Consider the following 13329-nt stretch of genomic DNA (forward strand, 5'->3'; position numbering starts at 1 on the left):
AACTAAAACCCAAGCAACTGGGCACTCCAGGTGTGAAAACCCACTGTAAATCTGGCCACAGTACTTGGTGGCAGCCCTTTGTAAAAGGATATGGAAGAAGGAAGCTCTTGCTTTTTGTGTGCTTGCCCTCACTTGAGCAAGTTCATCTGTCCTGTTGCTGAGGCATTTCTTCCCTGGTATTACAACCTCCTTCTGAGGGATTCCAATGTAGACCAGAGACCAAGCTTTCTATGGCTTCTCTGGGACTAAGGTCTCTTGCACCAGACTGAGACTGCTAAGACATTCAGTTTCATGGACTGAACAACTCGTGGATTCTTGGCCTTTCAGGAAAACAGCCATCATTGGACCACCTAGATGTGGAGAGCTACTTGTTTGTCAGGCTGCTTTGTTACTGAGTTTTCAGCAAATAACATGTTTTCACCCTGGCCTTCACCTGGAGATGGAGATAAGCAGGCTGTTTTGCCAAGTTCACTTCCTTTTGTTTGTGTGAGGATCACACACACAGGTGGTCCAGGTAAACGAGTTTGACCTTTCCAGGAACTGCTTCCTTGTATCCAGGTGCTTTGCTCTGACTAAAGAAAAGGGATTATAGAATAAACCAGGTGTTTCAGGTTCTAAGGCCACCGGCCCACTCAAACGGATCCTGAGTGTGGTGTGTTCCTTTCTTTCAATCCTCACTCCCCACTCAGGAGCTGTTCAACTCTGCTAGCGGCCTCTGTCACCTGGACCACAGTCTGTGAACCACGCTCATCAATCCCTTTCAAGATATGCATAGTTATTCTATCAATTCTGTTCAGTTAGAGAATTATGCCTAATACAGAGACCTGTCTCAAAGCAATCAAACAAATTAAACTTTTAAAGGTTAGGGATATACCCCAATTGTGGAGCAACTTTGGGCTCTGAATTCAGTATCCAGTCCTGCAAACAGACAAAAAAAAGTCGTTTTATTTAAGATTATTATTAATAATCTTAAATTATTTTAAATGGGACATGAGTGTATGACTGTTAATTGCAGCACTCAGGAGGCAGAGGCTGGCAATCTGAGTTCAGTGCCAACCTAGTCTACATTACAAGTTCTGAGCCAGGCAGAACTATGTAATGATACCTGTCCCAAAACAACAGCAACAAAGCCAGCTGGATGTGGTGGCACAGGTCTTTAATACCCATACTTGGGCAGCAGAAGCAGGCAGATCTCAGGGGGTTCAAACCCAGCCTGGTCTAAAAAGTGAGTTCCCGGCCAGCCAGGGCTACACAGTGAGCCCCTGTTTCAAAAAGCAAAAACAAACAAATAAAAAACACCCACAGCTTTAACCTTTTAAAATAAATGTTGGGTATGTGTGTGAGTGTGAGAGAGTATGTGTATGGCTCACATGTATGTATGGTTCACATGTGGAGGTCAAAGAACAGCTTCCTAGAGTCAGTTCTGCTTTTACATGACTTTTTGGGGTTGAACTCAGGTCATCAGGCTTTATCGCTAGTGTTTTTTGTTTTGTTTTTGTTTTTAACCTGCTACGCCATCTCACTTGCTCTGGTTCACTATTTCTTTCTCTCTGTGATTAAAGGTGGGCACCACAGGGACTGGAGAGCTGGCTCAGTGGTTAAGAGCATTGACTACTTTTTCAGAGGACCTGAGCTTAGTTCCCAGCACCCACATGGTAGCTCACAACTGTCTGGAATTGTCCCTGGCTCATACATACAGGCAGGCAAAACACCAAAGAACATAAGATATAATAAATAGTTTTTAAAAAATTGTTTCTTTCAGGGCTGGAGGGATGGCTCAGAGGTTAAGAGCACTGGCTGCTTTTCCAAAGGTCCTGAGTTCAATTCCCAGCAACCACATGGTGGCTCACAACCATCTATAGTGAGATCTGGTATACAGGCAGAATGCCGTGTAAGTATATATTTGTTTTAATGTTTATTTCATTATTAAGAAAAGGGGGGGGGGTGTACTAGCATGCCTGGTCCTGGTAGGCTTCCTTTGGAGAGCATTTGCTTCAGAACTTACTTGCACAGGATTCAACTCATGTGTTTTGTTTTGTTTGAGACAGGATTTCTTTGTGTAATACTTGGCTGTCCTGAACTCACTTTGTAGACCAGGCTGGCTTCGAACTCACAAAGATTCAGCTGCCTCTGCCTCCTTGAGTGCTGGGAGTACAGGAGTGTGCCACCACTGCCAGTGCTCAACTCATGTTTTTCTGTTTTGTTTTTAATTTTTATTTATTATTTATACAGTATTCTGCCTGCATGTGTACCTGCAGGCCAGAAGATCTCACTATAGATGGTTATGAGCTACCATGTGATTGCTGGGAATTGAACTCAGGACCTTTGGAAGAACATTCAGTGCTCTTAACCTCTGAGCCATCTCTCCAGCCCTCAACTCATGTTTTATTTAAAGTACTTTTATTCTCCTGTTTCAAGGAGGCTTACTGCCTCCTTCCACTACCCTAGGCCTTTTCCTGCAAGTTTCTAGCCTCCATACAATCTAATATAGGCTTAGAATGCTTTCAGCCTCTGAGACTTACTACTGCATAAGCTCACCATTTCTTATTCTTACTGAGCTCTGAAATGGCTGGTTCAACTCAAGCTGTCTGGCTCAAACTTCTCTCCCAGAATTCAATTGGCTTTTCTCTTGGCCTCAAATTGCTTTGCTTGGCCTCAAACTAACTCCAGCAATCTGTTCAATTCTCCTGGCTCCTTGTCGTTCTCCAGTTCATTCAGTCTTCACCTGAGTCCAGCTTGTTTTCTGTCTGCAACCATCTCTCTATTAATGTCCTAGTGAAGCTGCCTCCTTTCGCTTTCTTCATTGCCCCTTTAAGAAGCTTCCTTTTTCTCTCTCTCTTCTTGTGAGAGTTGGGTTATCCTACTCTGTCAAGTTTTTCTCTGATTTGTCACCTTTTCTGTCACTCAGATATCACTTTCAAACATGAATGCTTCCTTCTACAATTTTTTTTTTTTTTTGAGACCAGGTTTCCCTGTGTTACAGGCTGGCCCTGAACTTCCATCTGCCTGCTTCTATCTCCTGGATTTGAAGAGTTTAAGTTAGCTTGGGTGACTCCATTTTGAAATGAGGAGCCATCTTGACCGGAAGCTGAACTCAGGTACCAGAAAATATCACAGAATATGCACTTGGCAGAAAACAAAGGTAACTCTCATAGCAACAGCCTCCAGGAAATATCACAGAATAAATACTTGATAGAAAATAGAGACAATCTCCCTGGCAATAATTAATGAGAATTGGTTGGGAAAATTCTCCCCAACGTTCCAGATGTAGTTTAGAAGAATGACAGTTGTGATTGTGTAGATCACCTTGCCCCTATGGCTTTTACCCAATCCTGTAATGTTAAGGCATGAACCCCCTCGCTTGCTGTCATGGAAACCCCATGCTCACTCGTGGCTTGGGGTCCCACTTCTCTACTGCTGCATCCGTGAGACTTGGGTCCCGAGTTTGATTGCTCTCATAATAAAGCTCTCTTGCTCTTGCATGGAGTCGTTTCCTGGTGGTCTCTGAGGGTCCCGTGATCCTGGCATAACAGATTAAAGGTGTGCTTGTATTCCAGCCTGATCACACAAACCTAGGTCTTTGGATGAGATCTCTGGCCAGAGCAACCGTGCTCTGAATTAACATTCCTGTATATGTTTTCATGTGCGTAAAACAAACCCTTTATTAACAGAGCATTCCCCAACTCTCTTCTGTGTTTTATAAGGGCTCTGGCTCTGTAGACTCCCGCGTCCTCCAAGTTGCAACAGTTCTCCACTTGGTCTTGTCCCATAAGCTTGATGACATGAGTTCAATTCCCAGAACCTGCTGGTATAATGTTGTTTTGGAACGTATACAATTTACCCTTGTTCACTCAAATGCTGATTTCTCTCCCCCCCACTACCTGGTTTCAATCCAGACATTGCATTTTGATGTTTATTCTAAGCATCACCTGTCTCAAGTTTGTGTAAACACGCCACCATTTGTTCTCTCAATTGTCAATTAAAACAACCAGCCACATTGCTGAGCAATGGAGAGGATAGGGTGGGATATCCTGGTCCAGAGTGGGAGGAAGAGGAATGAAGCAGGGGAGAGGGAGGAGGAGAGCCTGGAGGAGAGGTCTTGGAACCACGTGGAGAGATGAACCGGACCTACGATATCACTAAAAGCAAGTATAGTGGGTGAATCTGAATGGTAGGAAACCATGCAGTTTTGGAGGTTTAGGATGGAGTAACTATTGCCCGGCATTGTGCTCTAGGCTAATTAAATAAATCCTAGTGTCTGTGTGGTGATTTGGGTATACAGCTGGTTTAGGAATAACCGCCGCTTAACTAAAAGATAACTCAATAATAAATATTTATATACCACAACAAGAACCTAAGTAAAAAAGCCAGTGTGGTGGCTTGAGCCTTCCACCCCAGTGCTCAGGAGAAGGAAACAACAGGATTCCTGCATCTTCCAGAGCAGCCAACTGAGCCACACTGGCAAGCTCCTTAGTGAACATCACTGAGAGACCTTGTCAGAAAACATAGGGCAGAGCCAGGCAGTGGTGGTGCCTGTTGTTTATCCCAGCACTCAAGAGGCAGAGGCCAGCGGATCTCTGAGCTTGAGGCCAGCCTGGTCTACAAAGTGAGTTCCTGGACAGCCAGGGCTACACAGAGAAACCCTGTCTTGAAAACCCAGGAAAACAAAACACACAAGTATATGTAAATGGTAGATTTTCTATATAAGCCTGACTGGCCTGGAACTTGCTGTGTAGTCCAGGCCTCTGCCTCTCTGAGTGGTGTTTGATATAAACACAAAGATATACATGTGTATATGTAATATGTAGGTTTGATTTTATTTATAATAACATTATTATTAGTTTTTGGGGTTTTTTTTGAGACAAATTTTCTCTGTGTGGCCCTGGATGTCCTGGAACTCTTGCTGTAGACCAGACTGTCCTCGAACTCAGAAATCCTCCTGCCTCTCTACCTCCTAGGTTTGGTTTTATAATGCAGATATTATATCAGTTTCCCTGTCAGGGAACATTTTCCCTAAAAGCTGTTGGGGTTGTGAGAATTTAGGCTCCGATTTTGTTAGTAAGTTGATGCTTCCCTTTCTGATTTAGATTAGATTGCTGACAGACTCTCGCTAACATGCCGCGTGCAGTGCTGAGACTAGAGCTCAGTGGCACAGTACTTACCTGTTTAGCGTGTGCAAGCCTGGAGTTCTAGACCCAGTTTTAAAAGAAGAGACACAAAGTACAAAGTTGGATGCGGTGGTACAGGCTTTATCCCAATACTTAGTTGGAGGCAAAAGAACCAGAAATTCAAGGACAGCCTGAATTGCCCGAGACCCTGTGTCAAAACAATACAACACTCTGCTGCACCCCACCCCCACCCCTCAAAAAAAGGAAAAAGATACAGGGTACAGTTAGGAAGAAGGGAATGGTGAGGGTTGATGAGGACCAAACTAATCTGAGAATTGTTTTTTTTTTTCCTGTAACAAGATAATATTAAGGTGTACTTTATGCATATACTAAGGTAAACGAAGCTTCTTGACCTGAAATTTCATTCATTTTCATTTGTTTTGAGACAAAGTCTCAAGTGGCCCAGGATTAGGATGGCCACACATTTCCTGTGTGACAGAGGACAAGCATGAAAAAAAAAAGTAATAAGTTTTTACTTGGTTTGTGTGTGGACACGTGTGTGGCAGTCAGAGGAAAGCTAGTGGGAGTTTCTCCCACCACGTGGTTCCTGGAGTTTAAACTGTGGTCATCAGCCCTTGTAGCAGGAGCCATTACCGACTGGAGCCTCTTACCCGATCTCAGGCTCTGCGTTCTCCTTCCATTACCTACTGAAGCCTCTCTTGGGCTCTGAATTTTCCTGCCCCAGCTCCTGAGTGATGGAGTTACAGGTGAGCATCCCTGCATCTGGTTATTTGTTGTCTGGGTCCAACCTGGAGCTTCATGCATGCTAGGCAAGCGTGTGTCCAATGGCTACTACTTCATCTCTGGGGAAAATCTTACTGTGAAGCCCCCGCACTAGCTTTGAAGACTAGGGTGTCCTCGAATTTACAGAGATCTACCTCCCTCAGGCCTCTCATGTGCTGGCATTAAATGCTCTATCCACCATAACTACCTTATCCCCCGCCAACACACACAAGCAGACACACAAACTGGGGATTTTGTGGTCCACCAAGGTAGGTTGAAATTTTTATGTAAACAAGAGCTCCGTCTTCAGGCACACCGGAAAAAGGAATCAGATTCCATTACAGATGTTTGCGAGCCATCCTGGGGTTGCTGGGAATTGAATTCAAGACCTCTGCAAGAGCAGCCAGTGTTCTTAACGGTTGAGCCATCTCTCCAGGCCAGATTGAAAAAAATTTTTTTTTGCCTCCTTTTAGATTTATTTTATTTTTATTAATGTCTCTGAGTGAGCGTAGATGCCCTCAAGAGGTCAGAGGAGGGCGTCAGATCTGCTGCTGGCGTTCAGGTAGTTCGTTGTGAGCCATTCGACACGCAGCTCACTGAATTCCAGTCCTCCGGAGGGGCATTTCGAGCTCCTAGCCCCTGAGCCGTCTCTCCGGTCCCAAGGCCGAGTATTTGCAATAGTCATAAAGAGGACCGAGCTTTTGCTCCGTGGTCCGTTTAGTCCTCCAGCCAGCTCTGCACCGTAGGCACCATATCGCGCCTTTCCCGGGGGCGCAAAGAACCAGAGCAGCCCGCACAGAAGTCCTTCGAGAGAACCTTCGGACATGAGCGCGAGGCTCGGTCTGGGAGCAGACGCCGCGAACCGGGCTTTAAACACCCGGCTTGCAGACTCACCTGCAACGGGAGGTTTCGCCCCACCTTAGGGCCTCGGCGCGCCTGCGTGTCCCGCCGGGTGACGTCGCAGTGCCGCCCCGCCCCCTCCGGAACGCCGAGCGGCCGAGCGGGCGGGCGGCCATTTTGTGAAGCGGCAGCGGAGGTGTTGGCCGCGGTGGGCTCCGGGAAGCCGTTCGGGCTGGGGCTGCCGGCCACGGGGCTGAGGCTCTCGCGCGGGGGGTAACTCGGGTCTGGGTTCTGGTGCCGCGCAAGCTCTCCCCGGTAAGACTCCCGCAGCCCCGGAACGGGCGGGGCTGTGCGGGGCTCGAGCCGCCTCCTCGGTGCCTCGGGGCGGGGCCTTCCCAGGCCTTGGAGCCCGCGGCCGCGAGCGCCCCACACAAAGGGTCGCGGCGGGGCTGCGGGGGTCCTGGGGCGCCGCTTCACCCTCCGCGGCCTCCGAGGACGCGAGAGGCGGGGCCTGCGTGCCGAAGTGGAGGCGAGGCCGTGGCGGGGACGCCCCGGTGGTCCCGCGGCGGGCAGCGGCCATCGGGGGCCCCGCGGCCTGCGAGCCACCGGGGCAGGGTGGGTTCCGGATCCCGCACGCAGAGCGGGGAAGGCCTCTTCGTACGTGGGGCCGGGGCCTTCACTCACACCCCCGACCCCGAAGTGAGGAGGTCCCATGGCCCGTGACCAGCCAAGGGGAGCCACACTAGGGAGGCACCTGGGCCCGGGGGCGGGAGCAAGTCGTTCTGGGCGGCCCGGCCCCGGCAGCCCCCGGCTCCGGCGGGGGCTCGTAGCGAGGTGCTCCCCGGCTCCAGCGCTGGGGATGGGCCTTGCCTGGGGGGTGTAGGCAGTCTGGAGCCGCCCCGTAGGTAGGGGGAGGTGAGAGCTCGGAGAACCGTAGCGAGGATGGCAGGCCCGAATAGGGAAGGGGCCGCGGATGGCACCTTTCGGGAGGAGCTACCGGGAGGAAGTAGGGTGGGTGCGTTAGATAGCTGTGCTGTCTGAAGGTTGGCGGCGCTAGTTCGCCGCCGCGCGAAACGGAAGGGAAGGCCTGTAGGGATCCACAGGTTAGTGATGGGTTATGGACCTATGTAGCTGGTTTGGGTGCCCGTTAGTAATCTAGTGGAGTCAGGTGTGTGTGTGTGTGTGTCTCATGGTGAAAAATTCGAAGGAGTCTCACGTGGTCTACTCAGGGTTAATTGAGAGCGAAAGATTTCATTCATTCTGGTGGATTGTGTATCTAGAGAATTACAGGCTGTGTTGCAGGAGTATTCTGGGTCCTAGGGCCGTCTGGGCTCCTAGATTCACAGATGTCTGAGTGTTTGCCATCGGCAGGAACCATTTCATCGTGTTACTTTCAGATTAAGTTGGTGCCAGTCTATATAACCTGGTGGGAGAAAAACTAGGTTGGCAACTGAAGGGAGAGACTGTGAGTGTGCTCTCAGAGCTTCTTGGATAGTTTGAAATGTAATTTTTGGCGAACTTCAGTCTTCTAAACAAAAACTGTCCGGGATCTGTTAACCGCTGTATACTGTTAAAAGTGTTAAAGAGCATTTGCACTTGGAAAAAAAAAATCTTATAAAAACCTTTATTTAAAAATTAATAGAAGTATAAAACTGATGTACATGTTTTTCAGATTTGTTACTTTTGATGTGATGGAGATTTTTGGTTTTGGTGGAAAGTGATTGTGGAAGAACTGTTCACATAATATTTTTGAAGGAAATGTTTCTGTTTAGGTGAGTTCACAAGGCTGTGCTTATGTATTGGTTAGTTTATCAAATGTTACATTTTTATATCACGTGCTTAGTTAAATGTTGCTCACTGGATTGTAATGCATAATTTTATTTTCCGTTCAAATCTGCCAGGGGAATGTGTGAAGCTGTAGAAACACCGTGGTTACAGTTCAGGCTACTAGCAATGTACTTCAGGCTTCTGTTACTCTCTGTGACGTGTTGAACATTCTGATTGCACATGGAAAGTTTTGGACTTCTTAGTACTAATTTTAGTTGTTAACACTTCATTTAATCTTTATACTGTGGGCCTGATGATTCTGGTGTCAGTATTGGTAGTCTGACTCCAGTTTGCAGGGAGCCGCTCCACTGCTTGATTGGTAGAGGTTTGCTTGCTTTTGTTCCTCATTGGAGATGGAATCTTGTAGCTTAGGCGGCTTTGAACTGTTAAGCCTCTGGATTCCCTAGGAGAAGAGTTGGCTGACCATATTTAGTTTGAACAGATTATTTCTTCTGAAATAATTTGTTGTTCGTAATGAGTTACACAATGTATTCTTTTAGGAATCTTTCCCTAAAATGCAGAGTCCACTTTAAAATCTAATACCCAGCCTACAACTTTTTTTTTCTTTTTTTTTTTGATATATTCGTGCCTGCTGCCCTTAGACTCCAGGAAAAAGTGGTCAGATCCCCTGGAACTGGAGTTACAGGTGCTTGTGAGTTGCCATGTTGGTGCTGAGAATTGAATATGGATCCTCAGGAAGAACGGCCATCTTATTCACTTAGCAGTCTCTCCAGCCCTCTATTCTACATATTCTTTTTTTAAATTATTTTTATTTTATGTACGTTGGTGTTTTGACTGCATGTTTGTCTGTGTGAGGGTGTCAGACCCCTTCCACCAGGAGTTACAGGCTGTTTATGAGCTGCCATGTGGGTACTGGGAATTGAACCTGGGTCCTCTGGAAGAGCAGCCATTGCTCTTAACCACTGAGCTAATCTCTCTATTATAGCCCCCTATTCTACATATTCTTAGTAAATACTCATTAAAATGGATGCTTACTAAGAGTTGTAGGTAGACTACACAGAAAAATATCAATTAACCACCTACGTACCCTTTGTTTTGCCAAGACTTAAGGTTAAAGCCAGCATTTCTTGTTTTTCTTTAAGATTTATTTATTTATTTATTTATTATACAATGTTCTGTCTGCATGTACACTGGCATGACAGAACCAGATCTACTATCTATGGTTGTGAGCTACCATGTATTTGCTGGGAATTGAATTCAGGACCTCTGGAAGAGCAGCCAGGGCTCTTAACCTCTGAGCCATCCTACCAGACCGTTGTTTGTTTTTCAAGTCAGGGTTTCATTGTGTAGCCTTGGCTGTCCTGAACTGTCTTTGTAGATCAGGGTGGCGTTATTCTGTTATTCTGCTCCTGGCTTAAAGCCAGCTTTTAAGACTAAAAACCATAGTGAAAGTATATGTGCTTAGTTAGGCTACAAATATTTTTTTGTTTTAAAGTATAGAGGAATAAAAAGGATATTTTTGTTGGTATCAATGATAAGAATATGAAATATTTTTGTCAGGAGGACCATCTTACTTACGAATGTTGTGATTTGCTGCCTCTGAGTACTAAATGAGAAGTTAACATGAACATTCAGTACTGTGCATTTTATCAGTGTCAGAAATGAGTTCATGAGTATGGTCCCAGGATCGGAAACCTGTTTTATTTGGTGATGGGGGACAAAATCAAGGGGATGAAGCTGTGGTTTCATGATTTCTTTGGTGATGTCAGTACATTGCTAATATTGTGCCCATTTATATAATAGAGGCCTTGTGTCTGTTCTCTGAGGTGAACGTTTAAGGGGTTGCTGGGATTTTTGTTTCTTTTGAATCTTAAGTCTGTAGCTCTGCTTTACCCTGTCAAGTAAAGACCGATGACGGAACAAAATGAAAATTCACTTCTTGGTGTTTATTGTCAGATGAAGAGTGGAGTTTTAGTTTGTACCTTTTCTTTGTAAATGAAAAGGTTTGTTGTTGGACATTGTATGTTAAAGTTTCAAATAATTGGAACAGCTAGTAAATAAAGTTTATCTGTTTGTATTATGCAAATACTTAAAATTTATGTTTGTATCTGGTTTCTGTTGTGGTGAAGCAACATCTGTTAGGAAATTAAGTGGAAAATACACTAAACAAGCAAGCTTATTGTTTTAGGTCTTGTGAACTGTATCAGTGGATCAATGGCCAGTTTTCTCCTTGCTTGACCTGTACTTTTTTTTTTTTCCCAATGCAGTTTATTCAGGAAGACCTCTACTTTTTATATAGATGAAATATGTATGTTTATGAGACAGAGTCTATAGTCCAGACCAACCTTAAACTCTTAACCCTTCTTTCTCCCTCTGCGTCCTAAGAGCTGGCTTTGTGTGTGCACCATGTCTAGCTACAGTACCTCCCCCTCCCCACCCCCCCTTGGCTGCAGGGTCTCATTCAGGGTTTCATTGTCTGGTCCTGGCTAGTATGGAACAAGGCTGGCCTCAAACTCCAGAGAGCCTCCTGCCTCTGCCTCCAAGCTTTGGGATTAAAGGTGTGTACCACCATAATATGGCTTAATACTTTCTGTTTTTATTTCTCCATGTAACCCTGGCAGTCCTGAAACTCACCCTGTAGAGCAGGCTGGCCTTGAGCTCAGAGATACAAATGCTGGGATTCAGGGCCTGCACCATCCCCACCCCAACCCATTTCTGTTTGTTTGCTTGCTTTTGTTTTTTTTTGTTTTATTTTATATAGAATTATTTCAATCATGTTCAGCCAAAGTTCACAAGAGCTTCAGGTGAGTGGGGTAGATTTTTAAAGTTGGGATCCTGTGTTCTGTTAGGCACTAGTTGACATTTTGGCACATAGGAATAAGCAGGCTCCTGGAAAACAGTACTAGCTCAGTTATTTGTGATCTTGGGCCTGGAGAGATGGCTCAGCAATTAACAGCACTGGCTACTTTTCCAGCAGGCCAGGGTTCAATTCCCAGAACTTAATGGCAGCCCACAGCCATCCATAATATCAGTTTCAGGGGATAAGGACACCTTCTTTCTGCCCTCTGATAGTAGTGTGTGCATGTAGAAGTGTATACATGTAGGAAGAACATCCGTACATATTAAATAATACAATTTTTTATTTTGAACTGATAAAAATTACTGGTCTTTAAAAAGTGGGGATTTTAGCAAAAAGTGCTGCAGTTTCCAGTGTCCGTTTGTTTTGCTTGTGAAGGAAGAGCTGTGGTAAGGAAAAAAGTTTCTGGTATTTAGCCTTGATAATCTTCCTTGGTATGGGGATGCTTCTAATGATACTTCTTGTGTGTAGATTGATTCTGTACTGTAAGTTGAACACAAAAATTGAACTTCATATTTGCCAAGATCAGCTGGGCTTTCAACATCCTTAATGTAGTAAGAATTTTCCTTATTGTTTCTTTCTTAGAACTTGTAGATACAGGGATTATCCTATGAACATCACTGGTGGACCTAAATTTGCCCTCCTCAGGATGGATGTGGGATATTTTCTTGTGTCTGAGAGGGAAAAAAAAGCCTCAGTTGTCTAATATGTGGGATACATGCCCTAGGTCCATATTATGGTTTGTTTGTACTTTGTTTTTTGGGGGTTTTTTCGGGCGGGGGAGGGGAGACCAGTCTCATATCTTGGCTGGACTTGAATGCACTATGTAGTTAGTCCTGGCTTTGAACCCAGGGTCTTCCTGCCTCCTGAAGCACCTTGGTTACAGGAATAAAATACTACACCCCTCCTATGTCAGACCTTTTGAATTAGAATCTCCAGTAGGTGCCAGATGTTTAGCACAAAAATTAACTAGAAAATTACCCTGGTTCTTAGCTCCTAGGGCTGACCCTAGGAGAGAAGTGTTGCTATAATTGTTTTTGTTGCTTTTTTTGAAGCAAACTTCAAACTTTCCTTTGTGACTGGTTATAGAAACTGCTAGATACAGCTTTTAGGGGTTTTTTGTGGGTTGTTTTTTTTTTTTATTTTGGGTTTGTTGTTTTTTGTTTTGTTTTGTTTTTTTCCCCAAGATAGGGTTTCTCTGTGTGGCTCAGGCTCACCTGGGATTCATTTTATAGACCAGGCTGGCCTCAGACTCAGATCTGCCTGCCTTAGTCTCCCAAGTGCTGGGTAAAGGTGTGCCGCCATGCCCAGCTTAAAGACAGCTTTTAAATGAAGAGTTTAGAGCCTGTGAGATGGTTCAGTTTAGAGTAAAGGCACTTGCCATCAAGACCACCCCATTTCAGTCTCTAGAACCCACATAATGGAAGGAGAACTGAGTCACAAAAGTTGTCCTCTGATTTCTGTACATACATATATTTCTGTGGCACACAAATATACTAAATAAATAAATGTAATTAAATGGAGAATTAAAGGAAACAGCTGACCAGGTTGTCCAGAAGGTAAAGGCAAGTCTGGTGACCTGAGTTTTTGTGAGGGCTCTCTGGAGCCCCCACATAATGGTTGAAGGAAAGTTTCAGCTTCACAGAGTTGTCCTTGCCTCCACTGAGTGCTATAATGGCACTTGTGCATACACAGGTGTCATATACATGTACTACACAATAATAGTTGGCAAACGTGTTCATGCTAAAGATTAATGTAGTGCTCTGGGCTTTATTTTAAAAGCTTGTTTTTTTGTTGCAAAACACACTTTGTATAATATTTTAAGTTGTTAGACCATTTTTGTTTCTTAGACAAGTTGAGGATTTTTAAAATTTGTTTTACTTTTTGGTGATAAAAATATTACTGTGGCTTACTTGATCTCAAAGAAGATTAACAATGAGAATCATTCAGATA

At 44.8% G+C, this 13329-nt stretch overlaps 1 protein-coding gene across 10 annotated transcripts in view; it reads left to right on the forward strand.

Annotated features, from left to right (window-relative positions):
* Nucleotides 1-6907: 6907 nt before the first annotated feature.
* Nucleotides 6908-13329, forward strand: part of LOC110550562 (RNA-binding protein 12) — a 42006-nt gene continuing 35584 nt past the window's right edge. For 3 of the 10 annotated variants that reach the window (XM_060382976.1, XM_060382973.1, XM_021640529.2), the window contains exon 1: nucleotides 6908-7046. Coding sequence is in view for 1 of the 10 variants with exons in the window: in XM_060382971.1 (XP_060238954.1) it covers nucleotides 8490-8503 (14 nt within the window). In the remaining 9 variants the exon portion in view is untranslated. Of the gene's footprint in view, nucleotides 7047-8403; nucleotides 8504-13329 lie in introns of those variants that run through there. The other 7 variants (XM_060382974.1, XM_021640522.2, XM_060382971.1 and 4 more) reach the window with 6 other exon arrangements.

The sequence above is a fragment of the Meriones unguiculatus genome, chromosome 4 (assembly GCF_030254825.1).
Source record: "Meriones unguiculatus strain TT.TT164.6M chromosome 4, Bangor_MerUng_6.1, whole genome shotgun sequence".
In the NCBI taxonomy this organism is placed as follows: domain Eukaryota; kingdom Metazoa; phylum Chordata; class Mammalia; order Rodentia; family Muridae; genus Meriones; species Meriones unguiculatus.